Consider the following 19,959-nt stretch of genomic DNA (forward strand, 5'->3'; position numbering starts at 1 on the left):
GGATGGAGTCCTGCATTGGGGTCCGTGCTCAGCAGGGATCCTGCTTCTCGCTCTGCCTGCTGTTCCCCTGCTTGTATTCTCTCTCTGACAAATAAAACTTTAAAAATAATAAAATACTTTTGAAGAAGTACTACAGACAACTAAGTTCAATATTTAGATTACACATAGCAAGTAGTCAAAGAAGCTGTGCTGTTTCTGTGGAATGAAGCAAAAGATAGAAGTCCGCATGGAAAATTCACAGCCTCACTAATAGATGATGAAATAAATTAAAACATAGGTAAAACTCCATTATATCTCTATTGAATGAACAATAAATTTTACTTTTTTATTGTATTTTATTTTCTATTATTGTTTAAAGATTTTATTCATTTGACAGAGAGAGACACAGCGAGAGAGGGAACACAAGCAGGGGGAGTGGGAGAGGGAGAAGCAGGCTTCCCTCGGAGCAGGGAGCCCAATGTGGGGCTCAATCCCCATGACCTGAGCCAAAGGCAGATGCTTAACGACTGAGCCACCCAGGCGCCCCCCCCCAAATTTATTATTATTATTTTTTATTTATTTATTTGAGAGAGAGAGAATGAGAGATAGAGAGCATGAGAGGGAAGAGGGTCAGAAGGAGAGGCAGACTCCCTGCCGAGCAGGGAGCCCCATGTGGGACTCGATCCCGGGACTCCAGGATCATGACCTGAGCCGAAGGCAGTCGCCCAACCAACTGAGCCACCCAGGCGCCCCAAAATTTATTTTTTTTAAAGATTTTATTTATTTGAGAGAGACAGAGCACGAGAGGGGGGCAGGTCAGAGGGTGAAGCAGACTCCCCAGTGAGAAGGGAGCTCGATGCGGGGCTTGATCCCAGGACCCCAGGATCATGACCTGAGCCGAAGGCAGACGCTTAACTGACTGAGCCACCCAGGCGCCCCAAATGAGCAAAATATTTTAAATGACAAACATTGCTTTGGGCGTAAAACATTATTTAATCTTTCTGAGGGATTGTATGACCAACTGTAGCAAGTGTTATGAAATAGTTCACATTCTGGAGCCATTTTAGGAATAACAGGAGAAAAAAATGTGTATGGGGAGGTGGTGGAAAAAATACAGGAAGCTGCTCTTGGAAAGGTTATAGCAAGGGAGAATTGGGAACAGCTAAGCAAATAAAGCACATGAACTCTGTCAGGGTATGGATTATATTCATAGAACAAAGCTCCATGAAGAAACCAGGGCCACAATCATGGAGAAGCTGAGTCCAGTCTAGACTCTAGTGTGAAGATGGAAAGATGAGTTGGGGTAAGAGGGGTTTGGAGCCTAATCTTCATCTGATTCCTTTTTTCCCCTTACATCCTTTCTCTTTACATCTCTTTAAATGGGGGATGATAGAGGGGATATCTTTGAACTAGAATAGATTTTCAGATACAGATCAGGACAGAATTTTAAAAAATCTGATACTTGGAATATTTGTCAAATTTTTTCCCACTATAGCAGCACCATCTTTTTCATGGTGTTCAGTAGGGAAATGGGATCTTACAATGATTGACTAAGTGACAACATATTGAGTGCAAATTGAGTGCAATTATGACCAACTTTTCTAATTGATTTATTTATGATGCCTAGCCAATACTCTTAATATCCATAGCTCATTAATCCAGGTACAAAAATATAACAATCCAGTCTGCTTGTTTTATTTCTCAGCTTTGCAAGTCCTTAAGAAACAGGGGGATAGGATGAAGCGACACATCCTTGCCATAGAGTTCTGAGGGAAAATGAAGGTGAGATCTCTGCCTTAGGGGCATCTTAGGGTGCTAATTCATACAAGGATTTATTAAGCATCAGCCATGTACTTCTTCCTCTGAGGTGTCATCAGTACATGTGCTCTCTTCACCCTTGGCTTACCAATATTTAGGTACCCAGCTTATTTCTGCTACCATTCCATAGGCTCTTTGGGCACAGGCACTCTTCTCTTTGTTATATTACCCACAGCAGCTGGAACCCAGTAGGTGTTCAATAATGACCATTGAGTGTGCAGATTCAAGATACAAGGCTGGGAGCCAGAAGAGAGATGCAAAGTGTTGGGCATTCAGTGAGTCCCCTGGTCACCCACTGGACAGATGGTCAGAGGATCCATGTTCTTCCCTCCATCATGTGTTCCAGGGCTGAACATAGGCTGAAGGGGCCCAGAAGAAGAGAAACTGGTGAATGTGTAGATGAGGGATTTGTATGTTACATTGTAAAAGGAAATATCTCCAGCCTTGTAGTCCAGGAAGATGCCCACACGTCTGGGGGGTTCCTTTATCTGCAAGCGTGTTGGGGGAATGGTGGACACCTGGTACTCATTCCGCTTCATCATCATCACCACCCAGTAGCCATTGTCGGGTGATAGAGTCATGCTCCCTTTCCTGCTCGCGGATGCCTTGCAGATGCCCAGGATCCACCCTGTCTTGTTTCCCACCTCCACTTCCCAGTAATGGCGGCCAGAGAGGAAGCTTGGAAGGCCTAGGGCAATGATGCAACTATCAAATCTTTCTGGATTATCAGGCAGACGATTCCACTTGTTTCCAAGTTTCACACTCTTCAGGTTATTAGAGAAGATGAGGTTGGGGTGGGCAGTTTCTGCATCCAGAATCACATTAACTGCAGAAAGAATTAGAATACCTAGCTGGGGTTGCATGGGCAGTGTACCCACAGGGTTCTCCCCACCTCCAGGAAACATGGATAGGGACAGTCTTCTGGAATGCACTAGAGTTCAGCACAGGTACCCAGCAGGGAAGTCCACCTGCCTTAGTCTGGGCACTTACCGGCATGTGCCTGAGCGCAAATCAGTTCTGGAACTACAGAGAAAAAGAAGATGTGGGGAAAAACCTGAGTATTCCAATTCAGAGAGGCTAAATGTACCCTCGTCACCACAACAAGGAAAGACAAGGACCCCTACCCCAGCTCAGGACCTTGCTTCCTTTGCTTGGATTAACCCCATTCCTCCTAGACCTTGGAGACTGCCTTGGTGACTCTGTGGTCTGATGAGTTGACCCAGCCAACAAGTCCAGCACAGAGCCTGTGAAGGCTTTCTTCTGCCTTTGTTACAGGTGTTTTTCTCTCTTCTAAATAATGCCCAGAAATCAACAGTGTAGGGAATATCACAGTAACCCCTGGCAAGCACATTCTGCCATCACCATACTCACCATTAAAGGTGTCCATTTCTGAACGCAGGGTTTCTAAAAGAAGAAAGGGAGCTTGAGTTAGGTTCCCCATTTAGGGACAGATCAAGAAGAGGCTGAAGGCAGTGTCAGAAAGGCCATGGGAGATGAAGAAGGGATGCCAGAGGGGTTTGGGCTACATGGACATCAGGGAGGAAGTGAGCAGGTGCCTCCCCTTTTCCCCCAAGCCCACCTACCCAGGAAGGACTTCATGCTCTTCTCCACAAACTCTGATTTCTGGTAGATGAAGTGGATCTTTTTTTCCACCTCTGGAGGAGTGTTCCATGGCTTAGGAACAGTCGCCATCTTGACCCTAGAGACAAAAGACTGCTGGCCAGAGAGGGCTGGTGCATGGGGGTAGCCCAAGTTTCCATGAGGTGGAAATAAGGTGCAGGCTCCACAGGGGACACCCAGCCCACTTGGGCTTGGCAAAGAAAATCCTCTCTGGACTCTCAGTTTTTAACACTGGTTCTCAACTTTGGCCACAGATTGGCATCACCTAGGGAGTTATAAAAACCACTGATATCGAAACCATGGTGAGTTTTAATAGTGGCCTTAAAATGGTGCTAATATTGAAATGCTCAGCCTAGAATTATCTATGTCAAATTAATTATACTTCTTTAGTCCTTTTCTGTTGAAATAAAAATGATAATAAGAAAAAAAGCACAGTGAGATATGACTCATTAGGATGGTTATTATTATTTTGAAAAAATCAAAATGACAGGTATTGGCAAGGATGTGGAACAGTTGGGACCCTTGTGCATTGGTGGTAGGAGCGTAAAATGGTACAGACACTGTGGGAAGTAGTATAGTGGTTCCTCAAAAAACTAAACATAGAATTACCATATGACACATCAATTCCACTTCTAGGTATATGCCCAAAATAATTGAAAGCAGAAGGGCGCCTGAGTGGCTCAGTCGTTAAATGTCTGCCTTCAGCTCAGGTCATGATCCCAGGGTCCTGGGATCGAGTTCCACATCGGGCTCCCTGCTCGGCGGGAAGCCTGCTCTCCCTTTCCCACTCCCGCTGCTTGTGTTCCTGCTCTCGCTCTCTGTCTCTGTCAAATAAATAAAAATCTTTAAAAAAAAAATTGAAAACAGAGACTCAAACAGATATATGTTCAGCAATATTCATAGCAGCATTATTCACAATAGCCAAAAGGTGGAAACAACCCAAGTGTCCACTGATGGATGAAAGGATAAACAAATTGTGGTATATACATACAGTGGAATATTACTCAGCCTTACAAAGGAATGAAATTCTGACACATTCTATAGTGTGGATGAACCTTGAAGACATTATGCTAAGTGAAATAAGCCAGACACAAAAGCACAAATACTGTATGATTCCACTTATATGAAGCAGTTAGAGTAGTCAAATTCATAAAGACAGAACATAGAGTGGTGGTTGCCATTCCTTGCTTCCTGGGTGAGGGGGCAATAGGGAGTTATGTTTTAATAGTGTGGAGTTTCCATTTGGGAGGATAAAAAAGTGCTGCAGATGATAGTGGTGTTGGTTGTACAATAATACGAATGTACTTAATGCCATGGAACTGCACATTTAAAAATGGTTAGAGTGGTAAATTTCATTTTATATGTATTTTACCACCAAAAAAAGAAAAAAACAAAAAAGTTTATGCTAGGGTCACACTCTTAAAGATTTGGATTTAATTTGTGTGCCAGGGCCTGGATGTCAGGATTTTGTAAAGCTCGTGGGGTGATTGTAATGTCCAGCCTCCTCCCTTCCCTCCCCTTCCTTCCCCTGTCTGGGCTTAGCATCTCCACTGCTAGAAAGTGCTTCTCTCCCTGAGACCACAAGCACTTGTGGCCTCGGGGAGGGAGGCACTTCTGCAGGAACAGTTTTCATGAGGCAAAGTGCAATCTTTAGGGAGGTTTCTTAGGAACCATCATTAGCACGATAAGCTGTGTTCGTTCTTTCCAGTCTTCAGCCCATGCTCTCTCTCCTGATCACACTCCCATTTTTCCTACACAAATCCAGAAAGGCCTTAGGAAGCTTCAGGAGATAGGAGGAGCCCAGGAAGTGTCACAGACCCGGGGTTGGGAGCATCTCCCTCCTAGGGATGCCTCCCCGACTGCTTTCTGCAGGATACCCAAGGGAACACGAGGGGACCTCTCGGTACCTGTGCAGGGTGACTCCGATGTCCTAGGAGAGAAAAGAGGGAAGCTCTCCATTACCAGTCTCCTAGGGGCTGCATTGACTCCTGGTCTTTCCTCCTGGGCTCACAGCCCTGGGGTGTCAGCAAAACTAGGGCATCTCTCCCCCATTCTAATTTTCATCACCCAAAATGGCAGCCTGGTGGGGCTTGCAACAGAAGTGCACCCAAACCCTGCTTTTCTCTTCTGGGAGATGCCAGGGGATCCCCTGAAAGCTGGGCCACCCTGGGCTTCTGACAGCTCATTAAAGGGGTCTGGGCACAAGACCTTTGTCTTGTACTGACTTGGGCAGAGTTAATGGCAGTGCTGGGAGCCCATGTCATCCTACTGGGCACAGCGGGCAGGGGAAGCCACACTCACCTGCATGAGCTCCCATTCCGGCTGGTACTGCTTGGCCTCCAGCTCCCCAATCAGCTCGTCAAGAAGGGCAATGTCTCTGGATACTTGGGTGCTGTATTTCTCCCTGACCTGGCCAATGGTCTGGTTCAGATCCTCTATTGAGGCCACAAAGAGCTTCTCTTGCTGCTCCAGAAGATGGTACAGCTGCTCCAACTGGTGCCGGAGTCTCTGCTTCTGGGTTTCAGTTTGTTTCTGGGGGAACAGAAAGGTGTAGGGGTCTATGCAGTGTCCTGATGTGTGTGCCCAGGGAATCCCAAGAAGCCCACCTCCTGGAGGTGGCTATGAGGCTGGATCCCTCAGCTTCTTGGAGGACTAGATTTCCTAGAAGGAAACAAAATGGGCCAGAACCTTCCAGAACAGACTGAAGGTGGCAGGGACTGGCTCTTGTAAAATGCCCTAAAACCTAGTATTCTGGGTTGATTTGTATCTCCTCCAAAATTTATGTTAAAGTCCTAACCTCTAGTACCTAAAGAATACGATCTTATTTGGAAATAGCATCATTGCAGATGTAGTTAGTTAAGATGAGATCATACTGGAGTGGGCCACTGGAGTGGGGAAGTTAGGACACAGACACAGGGAGAACACCATGGGAAGAAAACACAGGGAAAAGATGACATCTACCAGCTGAAGGGAAAGGCCTGGAAGATGTCTCCTTCATGGCCCTCAGAAGGAACCACTCCTGCCTACATCTTGACTATGGACTTCTGGCCTGTAGAATTGTGAGAGAATACATTTTTGTGGTTTAAGCCATTCGGTCTGTGGTACTCTGTAAATGGCAGCCACAGGACACTAAGATATCTGGTGTCATCTTTTTCCTTCCTTGAAAGCCAGTGTGAGGATAACATTTGCCTGGGTTTGTAAATGGACAAGGTTATGACTACCAAAGTGTCCAGGAAGGAGACTTCTCTCTACTTCCCACCAAAGCGCTGGCATGCAGAAGGTCCTCAATGTGGCTCTGAATGAAGGCAGTCAGTCCATTTATGTGACTGTAAGTGAACTTGACTTCTACTACCATTGCACATAGGTCAGCCATCTGGCCCATGTTCTATCCAGAGTTTCTGTGGAAAGGTGAAGTGGCTCTAGGGAACCTTCTCCTTCCTCCATGGAGGGAGAAGCCCCTTCGAATCTTCTAAGACTGGACTTATGAAGTCTCATCATTTTGAGCTCTTTAGTCCTTTCGAACCAGAAATGTTTCCTCACCTTTTGTTGTTGAGGGTGCTAATGTTGGCTTTTTTTCCTTAAAGAGGACAGGTTAGTTGTCATGTTCAATGGCCTATGTTCTAAAATTGTCTGATAATTTTGCTCGTGATTAAATTCAGGTTAAGCATCTTAGACAAGAATACCATATTCTTAATGTGCTGGGCTCCCTAGCCATAGCCCATGGGGAGGCAAAGAGTGTCCAGTTTGTCCATCACCATTATTGTGATACAGAGATCAGTCACTTGGTTGAGGAGGGGTCTGCCCCATCTCTCCAGTGTCAATATATATTATTTCCTTTATAATTATTAAGTAATTGGAGGAGTGGTACTTAGAGGATGTCAATATCCTATTCTGTTATAATCTGTGAAAAATTTTAGCATTTGTTGATGATCTCTTTTGGTGTTGATTGTTATACTGGTGTTTGTATAGTGGAAAATTTCCTTTTTGAGATTTTTTAGAAGTTTTTATTTATTTAAGTAATCTCTGTAACCATCTTGGGGCTTAACCTCACAACCCTGAAATCAAGAGTCATGTACTCTCTGACTGAGCCAGCCAGACACCCCATAACCATTCTTCCATACTTGTTTTAGCTGACATTGTGCTATAAAAAAGAGTTTCCCCTCCCCCTTCCATATGATTAAAAAATTATATATATATTTTGACTATTGAAAGGAGGATGAGCAGAAGTCTTGAAAACAACATCACCTTTCCACGGGAGCTCATGTCACTGTAGTGTCTTAAGGGAAGACCAGACCTTCTTGTCTCCCTGAGTTTCACTGTGGCCCACGCTTCTGCCTCACCATCATGGTGGGGGGCATCCCTGACCTCTGCTTCACCCACAAGCTCCAAGCCACCTGGTATTATAGGAAAGGTGTTTTCTTTTTTAGAAAGAGAAAGAGAAAGCTGGTGAGTGCAGGGGAGGGGGAGGTGATGATGGGAAGGGCAGAGGGAGAGGGAGAGAAAGAATCTTAAGCAGGTTCCACACCCACTGTGGAGCCCGATGCAGGGCTCAGATCTCACGACCCTGAGATCATGACCTGAGCTGAAATCAAGTCATACTCTTAACTGACTGAGCCATCTTGGCGCCCTAGAAAGGGGTTTTCTTTTACTACACTTCATGAGTTTCCCAAAAGTTAGACACCTGGACCAATGCCATGCCCGCTCTCATTCCTGCCCTTTGTTATCTTTGCCTGTTTCCCATTGTGGTTTGGGAGATGGGATCCAACCAACAGAAATGGGTCAGACAATTTAAGGCTCTTTGGGGTAGCTGAATTTGCTTGCAGGGAAAATGGAAGCAACTTATGTGTCCAGGTTCAACAGAGGAAGGCCAACAGTGTATTTATTGAAATCCGTGGCATCACAAAATGACAGTTTTAAAGAGAATGTCTAACCATTTGAATTTTAAAATTCCATATTTAAAAAAAAACAAAATGGACAACAATTATAAAAAACGATACAAAGGAGTATTTAAAATGGAAAAGTCTCTCCTCCCATTTCCTCAATCCCATCCCTCAGCGACAGCCACTGGTGTTAATTTCTCTAAACCATTTTGTAGTGAATATGAGAAAGCACAGGCTCCTCAGAGATTTCCTTCCATGCTGAGGGTGGGTCTCCCTCTTCAGGGACAAGCTCATCCTTGGACTCCTATTACCTCCCTGCCCCCTCAAGAGCAGGTGATTCTACATAGGTGATCAGTTCTGCTTCTCTATGAACCAGAACATAATTTGGGAACCCCCTGCTCACTTTTGGTCCCCTCCCTCCTTTTGCAGGGGTGAACTCAGGCAAGGATTGGCCACAGAACACCCCTGACCTTACCAGGAATTTCGCAGTCTTCTTATCCCCCTGAGATCTCTGCTCCTCCCCACATTTTCTCAACTCCTTCAGATGCTCCAGCTGCTTTTGAATTTGCTCCTGGAAAAGGGGCACTTGTTGAAGCCTAAACTTGGCCTCTTCCATCTTTAGTTGGTGCCAACTCTAGAGGGAAAAAATCTGCTTTAGGGAGTAAAGCTGAGGGTGCTGCAGCCAAGAGCACAGGGATGGTGCCCAGGAAAGAGGAAGAATGAATCCATCATACCAAGGGAAGCAGATCCAAGAGGTGGTGAGAGAGAGATTCTTAATGACATGTGGGCACCTGGAATTAGCAATACCTGAAGCTAGTGCCCTTGGATGTCAACTACATGAACCAGTAAATTCCCTCTTTGCTGGTCTGGTTTATATTGTGTTTTTGCCACTTACAGACCAGGGATGCTGACTAATGCACCAACATCCTAGGGTTGGGAAATAAAGTAGCCCTGACTACTTTTTTTTTAAAAAAGATTTTATTTATTTATTTGAGAGAGAGAGAGAGAGAGAGCGCATGAGAGGGGGTTGGGTCAGAGGAAGAAGCAGACTCCCTGCTGAGCCGGGAGCCCCATGCGGGACTCGATCCCGGGACTCCAGGATCATGACCTGAGCCGAAAGTAGTCGCTTAACCAACTGAGCCACCCAGGCACCCAGCCCTGACTACTTTTAAAAACCCCTCCCCACCCCACCCCCAAGAAGCCCTACCTTGTATTCCAGGGCAGCCTCTTCGATGGGGCGCACCCAGTGGCCTTGATGTTCCTGACTCAGCCTGCAGATGAGGCAGATAGGCTCCTTATGGTCCTCACAGAAGAGCAGCTGGACCTGCTTCATGTGTCGCTCACACTGTGGCAAGGACTTGGGACTCAAGCTGGCTATCTGCAGGCCTTCTTGATGCTTGTAGTCTTCAGAGTTATTTACTGTGAGTGAGGCCAGGCTTAGGAAGCCGCTGGGTGAGCATTTGCCTGAGGTCTTAGGATACCTAGAAGCAACGGAGTATCTGCAGGAATCATCTCCTTCCTGGGCACGGCAAACGGGATACACAGCCTCATCCTGTGGCTTCCCTGGGGACATAGCAGTGGAAAAATTTCCTGAGTGACAAACCCAAAATGTTATGAAGGGGTGCTACAAAACACAGAAGAGAGAGATAGAGAGCCCATGCCTGGGACACACAAATTCCTGGTTAGACTGTGGCAACTTCTAACTTGTCTTCCCCTGACTTCGCTCCAGCAAGGTAGCAAACCACCCAGCAAAAGTGAGGGCAAAGGGCTAGATCTCATGACAGCCCTGAGACTTGGAATTCCTGGATATTTATCCTAATGAAAAGCCTTTTGTTATAAATTCTATGCCTTCCTCCCACATATATACAGATCTAGCAGGTGATATAAAGGCAGTGAGACGTTCTAACCAGTGTTTGCTTTGCCACTTAAAACCAACCAGGCTGCTCATCACTCGAGTGGGAGCCCCCTGGGGACAGTGATTCACTCATAGCCTGACCCCTAGCAGAGTCCCTGGCACATGGTAAGGATTTGAGAAGTGTGTGTTGAATGAAAGAACTAAAGGGACCTCTCCTCACATCCAGGTTCATGAAGAATTAAATGGAAGTAAGGAAAGGGACTTGACTTTATAAGGATGAAGGGTATAATCCACCATGATGACAAACAGCCATGACTAGCTGTGCCCCAAGACCATAGCACAACTTCATAAAGCAGAAATGACAGGAGGTACAAGAAGAAACAGACCCCCACTCAATTCATTAGTCCCCTCCCACCACCTTTCACAAGGTCCCAGGAATTCATATCACATCTGTAAGTGAGACTGTGGGAGGCCCCCCCAGTAACCATTCTCCCCTCCTTCCCTTATGATAGAATTGATTGCTGCCCATCAATTGATGGCTGCTTCCCTCCCCGCCCCCAAAAAAACTCATTTCTTGCAGTTAGGTGTGGCTGTTTGACTACATTCTGGCCAAAGGGATATAAATGAAGGCATCATGAACAGCTTCTAGAAACTTCTGGAAACTTTCCCTAAGTGATACTCTTCTCCTTTGTCCTTCTATCCTGCTGCTTGGAATGAGGATGCCACCCTCTGAGACCATGAGCTTGAGAGCAAATTTTGTGGAGCAGAAAAACAGCAGGAGCCTGGGTTCCTGGCCCATAATGTACCACATCTGTTCTGGACCATCTGTGTTATTTATGTGAAGGAGAAACAAACTTCTATCTTGTTTCAGTTAGCATTATTTTGGCATTTCTGTCATCCACAACCCAACATAATCCCAATTTCTGCCTCCTTAGTAAAAGAGATTTAGGATTTTAGCCAACAGCTCTCCTCCCTGCCCAGAGAGGTGAATGGCACAATCTCAGTCCCATGACATACTGCCATGGGGTCATTGTGAGAAGCAGGTATTTTTACCCAGTCTTTCCCAGATGCTCAAGCTGGGGTCCATGAATTCCTTGGAATTCTAACGGATTTCAGAGTATCTAAGAACTTGAACTTTGATGCAACATTTTATGAAGATGTGTGTATGTGCATTTTTTTCAGGATTCACAGCCTACCTCAGATCCCAGGGGCACCCAGGGATCTGGTGTTGTGAGGAAACACCTGCACAGGTCACCATTCCTAAGGATACCAGGTTTTCTGAGTTTTGGGGTCCTTTCTTACCTGAAGAAGGAGGGACTTCTGGACCTGAAGGCTGGTGGAGCTCACTGCCTACCACCTCCCTCAAGGTCTCAGAAGGTTCTTGACCCTCGATTCCATTTTTCTTTGAAGGTCCTGTAGATTCTGGATTCTCCCAGGTCGTCTGGTCTCCAGACAGTGATACATTGGAAAGTGTATTCCTGAATACTCCCCCCTTCAGGATCATGGACTGTTCTGGATTCTTGGAGCCTTTCTCTGGAGCCACAGTAGTACCTACATCCAGAGTGGCCACTTTACTGGGGGTGGCTGCTGAGTCTGGATGGTCACTTCTCATTTTCTCTTGAGGCAGAAGAGTTTCTGGATTGGGGGGTTCTCTCTCTCCCAAAAAAATGGTAAATTCAAGACTTCTGGGTCTCTTCTGCTCTGAAGGTAAATGATCAGAGATCCTGGATTTTACTCTTCCTAGGGACCCAGTAAGCGACTCACAGGCATCTCCTTGGAGCCTTCCTAAAGAGCTGACATTCCTGCGTAGCGTGACACTAGGACTCCACTTCTCCACCTGTGGCTTGCCAGAGAGTGGGCTTCTCCTGGAGGACAGAGTCACGCTCCTGGCCCCTGGCTTGCCCAGCACATCCAGGCCCTCAGAGCTCTTCTGACCTCTCCCTTTGCCCCGAGGCTTCTTCTGGGGCCCCCTTCCAGCCTCATGCTGGCTGGATGGCAGGCTGAGGGCCCCATCACCACTTTGCCGCTGCCTATCACCTTCCAGGCCATCTGGTATCTTCAGGCCCTTGGGCTTATTCTCCCCAGAGGAACAAGACATTGTTGAACTGTTTGGGCCACTTTCTTGTATCAGATACTCTGCGAAGACAACAGGATGCAAAGGCATGAAATTGTGCAGTGTTCAGGGCCAGGGGTTGGGAGAGAAGGGAGAGAAGGAAAAATCCCCTCAGAAATTACAGAAGTTCAGAATGTTCTAGGCAACAACAGTCAATTACCCTTAAATAAGAAAATGCTAATTATTTGTTATATATTTCTCAAATAGTGCTTTTCAAACTTCTTTGGCAGGAGAAGTTTCCAATATAAAGTCTTACACAAAATTGTTAATTCATAAAATAAATAAACCCCTAGTTTACTGGTATAAATGTGTGTGTGATTATAGGTGTATAAAACTCATAAAATCCATCAATAAAGAAGAATTAAGGTATTTGGCACAAAAATTTGAAAACAGATTTTGAAGGACAATTAAAACTTCAGAAACTAATTTACTTCTGTTTTATTCTTTGGTTTCACGATGTGAAGAAAATCCTAACACACAGGTAAGTAAGTGTAAATGGAGATTTTTTTTTTTTAAACAGCTTGCTTGGTTGGAAGTTTCAGGATACAGTTTCATTAAACAGAAATGACAGGAAATGCTTAATTCCAAGGTCTACATAAAAAGGAATTCAAGTACAGCACAAACTATCACCTGGTGGCCTCTAGCATTTCAAAATTTGATTAATGACACATTTTATTTTTTTGTTAAAAGATTTTATTTGTTTATTTGACAGAGAGAGAGAGACAGCTAGAGAGGGAACACAAGCAGGGGGAGTGGAAGAGAGAGAAGCAGGCTCCCTGCTGAGCAAGGAGCCTGATGTGGGGCTCGATCCCAGGACACTGGGATCATGACCTGAGCCAAAGGCAGATGCCCAACGACTGAGCCACCCAGGCGCCCCTAATGACACATTTTAATATGAATTTGTTGGTTTTGTAAATTAGAAAAATTAATAAAATTTGGATTAAGTGTTTGTTAACATTCTAAAGAATCCCTGAAATATCTTCCTTGGATGTAACTTGAAAACCACTAGTCTAATAAAGAAATGAAGATATCCTGTAATCAGCAGTTTAATTTGTGGTAGAAGAGGCTCTTATTAAAATTGCTTCAGAGTTGTTAAAACACTTTGCTGTTGCAAACACTTTGCTTCCTAGGAAAATGTTAAGTTCCCTGAACTGGCTCAAGAACTAATGGGAAAGCCCTAAAGATGCTAATAACCAGGTTTTATTGTTTCTGGTTTTTAAAAAAATTCATTTATTTGTCAGAGAGCGAGAGAGAGAAAGCATAGCAGGGGAAGCAGCAGGCAGAGGGAGAGCAGGCTCCCTGCTGAGCAAGGAGCCCGATGTGAGACTCGATCCCAGGACTCCGGGATCATGACCTGAGCCGAAGGCAGACGCTTAACCAACTGAGCCACCCAGGTGTCCAAATAACCAGGTTTTAAAACATGAAAAGGTAACTTAAAAATTCTACTCATCAAATTACACTGGACTCAGATTATGGTTTAGTCTTATCAGTCTTTCAAAGAGTGGAGAAATTTTATGTTATTTAAACATTTACTTCAGAAAAATACATAGAGGCCACATTCGTTGATCACAGTGGGATAAAATCAGGAAGTTACAGCAAAACAGGAATAGAAGAAGGAGGAGAAGAAGGAAGAAAAACAAGGAAAGAGAAAAGATGAAAGAAGGGAAGAAAAAGAATTGAGAATTTTAGAATACCTTTGTGAAATATGTCAAAGAAGAACTCAAAACTGAAAACAGGTGGATTTCAACGTGAAGATTACCAGTCCACCCAGCTGATGTGGTCAGTTAGCAAGCCCTTTTTTTCTCTCCTGAAGATACTGGTCTGTACATAGGGGTTAATCACAATGAAGTTAGGGCCCCTCTAAGATCAGGCATCTTAGCTCTTGCTCTCCCGATTCTGCCCCACAGTGAGAATCTCAGCCTCCCTCGCCCTTTTTTAAAGCCATTGGGAGCCTTAGCTGTACTAACCCAGCTCCAGAGACCTAAGCAGCAGAAAGGACTTGCTCGGCCAGAGTCACTGGGGTCATGGTAGACCTGGGACTCCTAACCCCCCAAGTCACAACACAGTGGTCTAAACACAAGTTCCCTCTTGCACCTTCTACCCCACTCCATGAATAGCCAGCAGTCACACTGGGAGAGGAATGGGGCATGGGGCCTGCTTACCTGGGCTGATGGCCCTGTCAAGCTCCTCTGCCAGAAAGTTCTGGTTGATGGCCCTCAGGACTTGCAGGGTCAGCCTCACAGCATACTCTTCCCCATAGTGGGTGATCATCAGATCGGCCAGCCTCACTGGCCTGGCATTCGGGAGCTGGCCCCGAGGGATCCGGGAGTGATCCTTCTCCAGGCTGATGTTCTGCAGCTTAAACTTGAACTTCTCAAAGTCACTGGGCACCAGCGACTCCAGGGACTCCAGCACATGGTCACTGGGGGTCTTGATCATGGTGTTGACCAGGAGAGGCCAGAGACAGCTGTCTGAAACAGCCTCTGCCCTGGAAACCCAGAGGCTGGGTAAAAAGAAGCTGTTTGTGAAATAACGGAAGAGGCACAGGAAATGCTCTGCGCTCTGGCGGGAACTGAGCTATGAGTGTCATCATTTGTTTGTTCCCAGTGATGACACTTGTGTTCTCTTTCTCACAGATTTGGAGGCTTTTACAGCTGGGAGGGCTCAAGGTCAGCCACGTGGTCCTCTAGCGCCCCAGCCCTCACCTTCGAATACTGCCCAGCAGAGCAGTGGTAAGTATGTGAAGGAGGGGCTGGGGCTGGATTCCAGAGTACTGATCCTGGGCAGGCACTCAGATGCTTCTTCTCCCTGGTCCCACGCCGCAGAGGACCATGATGAGGGTCAGTCTCTTTGGCCAGTTGTTCTCCTCCAGACTCTTGGGATTTTATTGGCCCTCCAAAGCAAATGGTGGGGAGGGTCGGACTGGGGGCAAAAATGTAGCCCTGCAAGTTTTGCCCTTCCCTGCCCAAGAAGGAGGTGAAGCCAGAAGGACACTGCCAGGACACAAGCCCTGGTGTCACCCCTGTTGATGTAGTTCCAGTTGTCTGGTACTTTCAGCATCACGAAGGCTCAAAATGCCATGCCTGGAACTGTCATCCTGATTTGTGTGTTCTCTACTCTGCCTGGCTTCCCGAGAGCATACCCATGAGGGAGGATGCTTGTCCATGCACTTTTACTGAACAAGTTTTTTTTTTTTGTTTGTGTTTGTGTTTTTATTTTTTTAAGTAAGCTCTACATCCAATGTGAGGCTTGAACTCAGAACCCCGAGAACAAAGGTCACATGCTCTACTGACTGAGCCAGTCAGGTGCCCCTGAACACATATTTTGGACACCCTGCCAGGATGTGGAGAAACAAGGGTGAAAAAAGACATAGGTGTCCTTTGGAGCTCATGTCCCAGTGTGGGGCTCCAGAAGTCACTCCAGAGCTAATGGAAGTTGTATGTGGGTGAGCGGACTTCTTCCAGTTAACTGCTTCTGTCTTTCTGCATACGCTGATTTTTATCCCGAACTTTGTGTTTTGAAAAATTTCAAACCTACAGAAAAGTTACCGAGATTCACCAACTGTTTACATTTTACAGTATTTAGTGATTCTCTCTCTTACATACACACATGCATGCACTTCATTTTTCCTTTTTTCCCCTCTGAACCATTTGGTAATGAATTGAAAACATTATCAGATGTCACTCCAAATATCCTAAATACCCTAAGTACAATGAACAAGGATATAAGGATATTATTTTAAATAATCAGAATACAATTATCATACTCAGGAAAATTAACATCATTATAATACTATAATGAGTCCATAATCAAATTTCTCCAAAGGACTGATAATGTCCTTGACAGCTTTATTTTTTCCAGCCCACGGTCCGATCAGGGATCCTGCACTGCATTTAGTTGTCACATCTCTATACTCTGCTTCTACTAGAACACTTTCACACTTCCCCGCCTTTTTAAATTCTGTCAATGTTTTTGGAAAAGTCCGTTCCAAGCAGAATGTCCCTTAATTTAGGTCTGTGCATCATTTCCTCATTATTAGACTGAAGGTATATTCAGGTGCTCAAGATGTCTCCATTGTAAAAGGATGTTTTTTGTTGTAATTAGTAAGTAACCTGAGAATGTGGAAACGTCTTGTTCTCCTACAATCTTTCACCCCATGATTTTAGCATTCATTAATGATCCTTTCCTAAATCAGTTGCTACAATGGTACTTGCAAAATGGTTATATTTCTATCACTTAGCTGGCATCATTTGCATGTCCTGGTTTAAGCTTTCCGCATTTCTTATGAAGTTTTTGGCTTACAGATTTTTTTTTTAAAGATTTTATTTATTTATTTCACAGAGAGAGATAGCCAGAGCAGGAACACAAGCAGGGGGAGTGGGAGAGGGAGAAGCAGGCCCCCCGCTGAGCAGGGAGCCCAATGTGGGGCTTGATCCCAGGACGCTGGGATCATGACCTGAGCTGAAGGCAGATGCTCAACAACTGAGCCACCCAGGCACCCCCAGATGTTTTGTTTTTAACACAATTGTGGTTACTGTGTGCCAGGCACAGCTTGCTTTATATCCATTATCTCCTAAAATCTCTGCAGCATGCCTTCAGGGAAGGATTCATCATCCTCACTGCCAGGATTAGTGGTTCAGTGACTTGCTCAGTGACTGAGCCAGGATTCAAACTCCCTCTTTTAACCACTTTGCAATATCGTCTCCGTGCATGATAATAATTTATTATTTTACTGTTCCTCACTAAGGCCAGCTGTTACTTTTTTCAGCTGTCTAACGAGACTCAAAATGGGCTATTCTGACCACTCCCCACAGGTCATTTGCAACATTCTGATGCCTGGCAGAACAAACAACACTGTGTGTGACCAGCCTGTGTGTGACCAGCTGGGACCAAGGCTTTGATGAGTTCTGCTTGGTTGAATGTTATCTTACTATCCACTTGGTCCACATACTTCATATTTTACAGATTACTCAGTGCTTTTGGTTTAATAGCTGACAGCATCCAGTTTTCTGGATCCTGCTGAGAAAATAACCCCAACCCCAACATACTCACTAAAAAATGGATGGACTCAAATGCATGCATATTTGTGGTGCAAATGTTGGATGTGTGATATTCTCAGGTTGGGCCGGAAGGGTGTTGACTGAGCATCTCTGGGATCATGGCCTGTGCAAGATTTCAGAAGGCAGTAACACAGCCACCTCACAGGGAGCCTCCCACTCCTGAGACAACTGAAATTGTGCAATAACACACGGTCCTTCTTGTTCCTGGGGTCCCTAACCCTGTCTTAACTGGCCAGGAAACTCCTTTAAGCTCAAACTAACACACCCACAGCAGGATTGGGCAGGAACTGGGGCTTTCCAGTCTATAGCAGGATATTTTGCAATTGCAGTGATACCTTTTGCAACAGGGAGCAATTCTGAGGCATGGACTTGCCTTTTTTTTTTTTTTTTTTTAAGAGAGAGTAAGCAAGCAGGGGTGGGGGGGAAGGAGGGGCAGCGGAAGAGGAGAGAGAATCTCAAGCAGACTCCCCACTGAGCTTGGAGCCCTACACTGGGCTTAATCTTGCAACCCTGAGATCATGACCCTGAGGCATGACCTGAGGTGAAACCAAGAGTCAGTCACTCAACCAACTGAGCCACCTAGTTGCTCCAAGGCATGGACTTACTTGTGAGGTAGTGGCATTTCTAGGTCAAGAGAAGCTGAAAGAGGTTCCATTTTTTGAGGTTCCAGTAATTTTTTTTAAATGAAGAAATGTGGGGGCACCTGGGTGGCTCAGTTGGTTAAGCGACTGCATTCAGCTCAGGTCATGATCCTGGAGTCCTGGGATCGAGTCCTGGGATCGAGTCCCAGGATCAAGTCCCACATCAGGCTCACTGCTCAGCAGGGAGTCTGCTTCTCCCTCTGACCCTCCCCCCTGTCATGCTCTCTCTCTCTCTCATTCTCTCAACTAAATAAATAAAATCTTTTAAAAATAAATAAATAAATAAAATGAAGAGATGTGAAAAGACGATTATAGCTCTCGGTGACTTTTGAATGTTTGAACAGCGGTAGTGGAGTGTCGATGAAATCTTTCTTGTGCCTCTGTGACTGTATGTATGCCCTTATTTGGGAACAACATGACCAATCTAAATCTATCGCAGCTGCTGCAAGCAGAGCTACTTCAGCCTCCGCTCTTATCCTAAGTAATGCACAGCCCAGACATCCCAACCTTAAATCCATGCCTGGGTTTCATCTTTCTAACTTACTCCATCAGGGTTTCACTTTCTAACACATTCATTTTTGCATCACTTTGAGATTTTTTAAATCAATATGTATTACTTTTATAAAAGAAAAGGATAGTTTTAAAAAAGTATTTTATAATTAGCTCAGCCTCCAAGGGGATATCAGTTCTGTCCCCACAACCATCATGTTGAGGTTTATGGTAGTTAAATATAGTACATACTGGTTATTGAGAGAGCCATAGGCAAGATCATGGAAGAGTTCCTGTGTTAATCCGGAGTTGGAAGTAATGGATCCCATTGTGACCCAAATTCTTCCTCACCCTCCAGTATATTGAATTTTAAGGGAGAAATCTGAGACTTTGAAATCTGAGAAATTGAGAGAAATCTCAATTTCAAAGTGAATTTCCAGGCAATGAACCTCCCACTGGGAAACATACTTGTAACTGGGCTTTCTGAGAGCACACCAAGTTCTGGTGCAACCTCCAACCTCCTGAGCAGGTTGGAAACAGGGAGAGAAAGGCAGCTTCCTAGGTGGACTTGACTTGTGGAGGTTGTACAGTAGTAGGGTCGGAATAGTTCCCGGATTGGTCCACCAGTGAGAGTTTCATTTGCAATATGGTAACGCCAAGCAAGAAGCTTTATGAGCTCTAAAGTGCTATACACATTATTTATTCTCATTGTTAAATCTAGACGGAGAGTAAGTGGGTGTTCATTTTACTCTTTAATTTTTTTTACATATTTAAACATTTTATAATTTAAAACACTGAAAAAATTTTGTTTTCCTAATATTTCTAGGGACCCTTCTAGGAGGCTGGCTGTGGGCATACAGTCCCTGACCGCCAAAGGCTTACATGTTAGTGAAGGGGAATAACCCAGTTGCCTGCTCTCCCTTCCCTTGCACCCTTTGAGGTTTGATTTACATAATCCTGTCCCACTCGGATCTCCCTGTCCTTTTACCCGCAGCAGACCTGCCCCGGGTGCTTCGGTCAATGCCTACTCAGTAAGTTTCGAATATAAACAAAGTAGTGGGGGAAAAAAACGGGACTCCAAGATCTAGGACGTGTGGCCTGGGCCAGTTACCCGACGTCTCTGAGTTTCCTGTCAAATGGGTGGTTTGGGAATTTCAATGAGATAATGTATGCTAAAGAGCCTGGCACCGTGGGTCAGCGTCAGCTAGGTCTTTTGATGCTCCAGCGCCTAGCACAGCGCCAGGCTAGTCGTGGGCGGCGTCTGAGGGCCGGACACAGGATCCCCGCCCCGCACAGCCGTCACCTCCGAGACCCCAGCCCACAGCGCGCGGTTCCCGGCCGCTGCGCTCGCTTCCGCGCGTGGGGGCAGGAAGACCCCACTCCGCGGGTCTCACGCCCGGCAGCAACCCCCTTGGGGCAGTCGCTCCGAGGGGAAGCGGCCTGGGCGGGAGGGGGTTTGTCCGCGGGAAGAGTAGCCCGAGGATAAAACGGAAGTGTCAGCGAG

The 19,959-nt window shown here is 45.5% G+C and overlaps 1 protein-coding gene across 4 annotated transcripts; it reads right to left on the reverse strand.

Moving 5' to 3' along the window:
• Positions 1 to 1,636: 1,636 nt before the first annotated feature.
• MEFV (MEFV innate immuity regulator, pyrin) lies at positions 1,637 to 14,794 on the reverse strand. 4 transcript variants are annotated; one of them, XM_027611646.2, is made up of 10 exons: positions 14,428 to 14,794; positions 11,455 to 12,288; positions 9,505 to 9,860; positions 8,773 to 8,931; positions 5,719 to 5,949; positions 5,325 to 5,347; positions 3,381 to 3,496; positions 3,169 to 3,201; positions 2,788 to 2,820; positions 1,637 to 2,623 (listed from the first exon to the last, which is right to left on the reverse strand). In XM_027611646.2, the coding sequence occupies exons 1-10, from the start codon at positions 14,702 to 14,704 to the stop codon at positions 2,070 to 2,072; spliced, it is 2,616 nt and encodes an 871-aa protein (XP_027467447.1). In that variant the 5' UTR covers positions 14,705 to 14,794; the 3' UTR covers positions 1,637 to 2,069. The 4 variants fall into 4 exon arrangements, with proteins under 4 accessions (XP_027467447.1, XP_027467449.1, XP_027467450.1 ...); XM_027611648.2 differs by having other exon boundaries at positions 8,773 to 8,868; positions 14,428 to 14,793; XM_027611649.2 differs by lacking the exon at positions 8,773 to 8,931.
• Between the last annotated feature and the right edge of the window lie 5,165 nt (positions 14,795 to 19,959).

This window comes from Zalophus californianus, chromosome 10, assembly GCF_009762305.2.
Source record: "Zalophus californianus isolate mZalCal1 chromosome 10, mZalCal1.pri.v2, whole genome shotgun sequence".
Taxonomy (NCBI): Eukaryota; Metazoa; Chordata; class Mammalia; order Carnivora; family Otariidae; genus Zalophus; species Zalophus californianus.

Bases quoted from the DNA above. Each gene is read 5' to 3' on its own strand.
- MEFV (XM_027611646.2), bottom strand. From the start codon at position 14,704: ATGATCAAGACCCCCAGTGACCATGTGCTGGAGTCCCTGGAGTCGCTG. The intron at 8,932-9,504 runs GTAGGGCTTCTT...TTTTCCCTCTAG, and splicing joins AGGCTGCCCTGGAATACAAG to AGTTGGCACCAACTAAAGAT. The intron at 5,348-5,718 runs GTGAGTGTGGCT...TTTCTCTCCTAG, and splicing joins CGGAATGGGAGCTCATGCAG to GACATCGGAGTCACCCTGCA.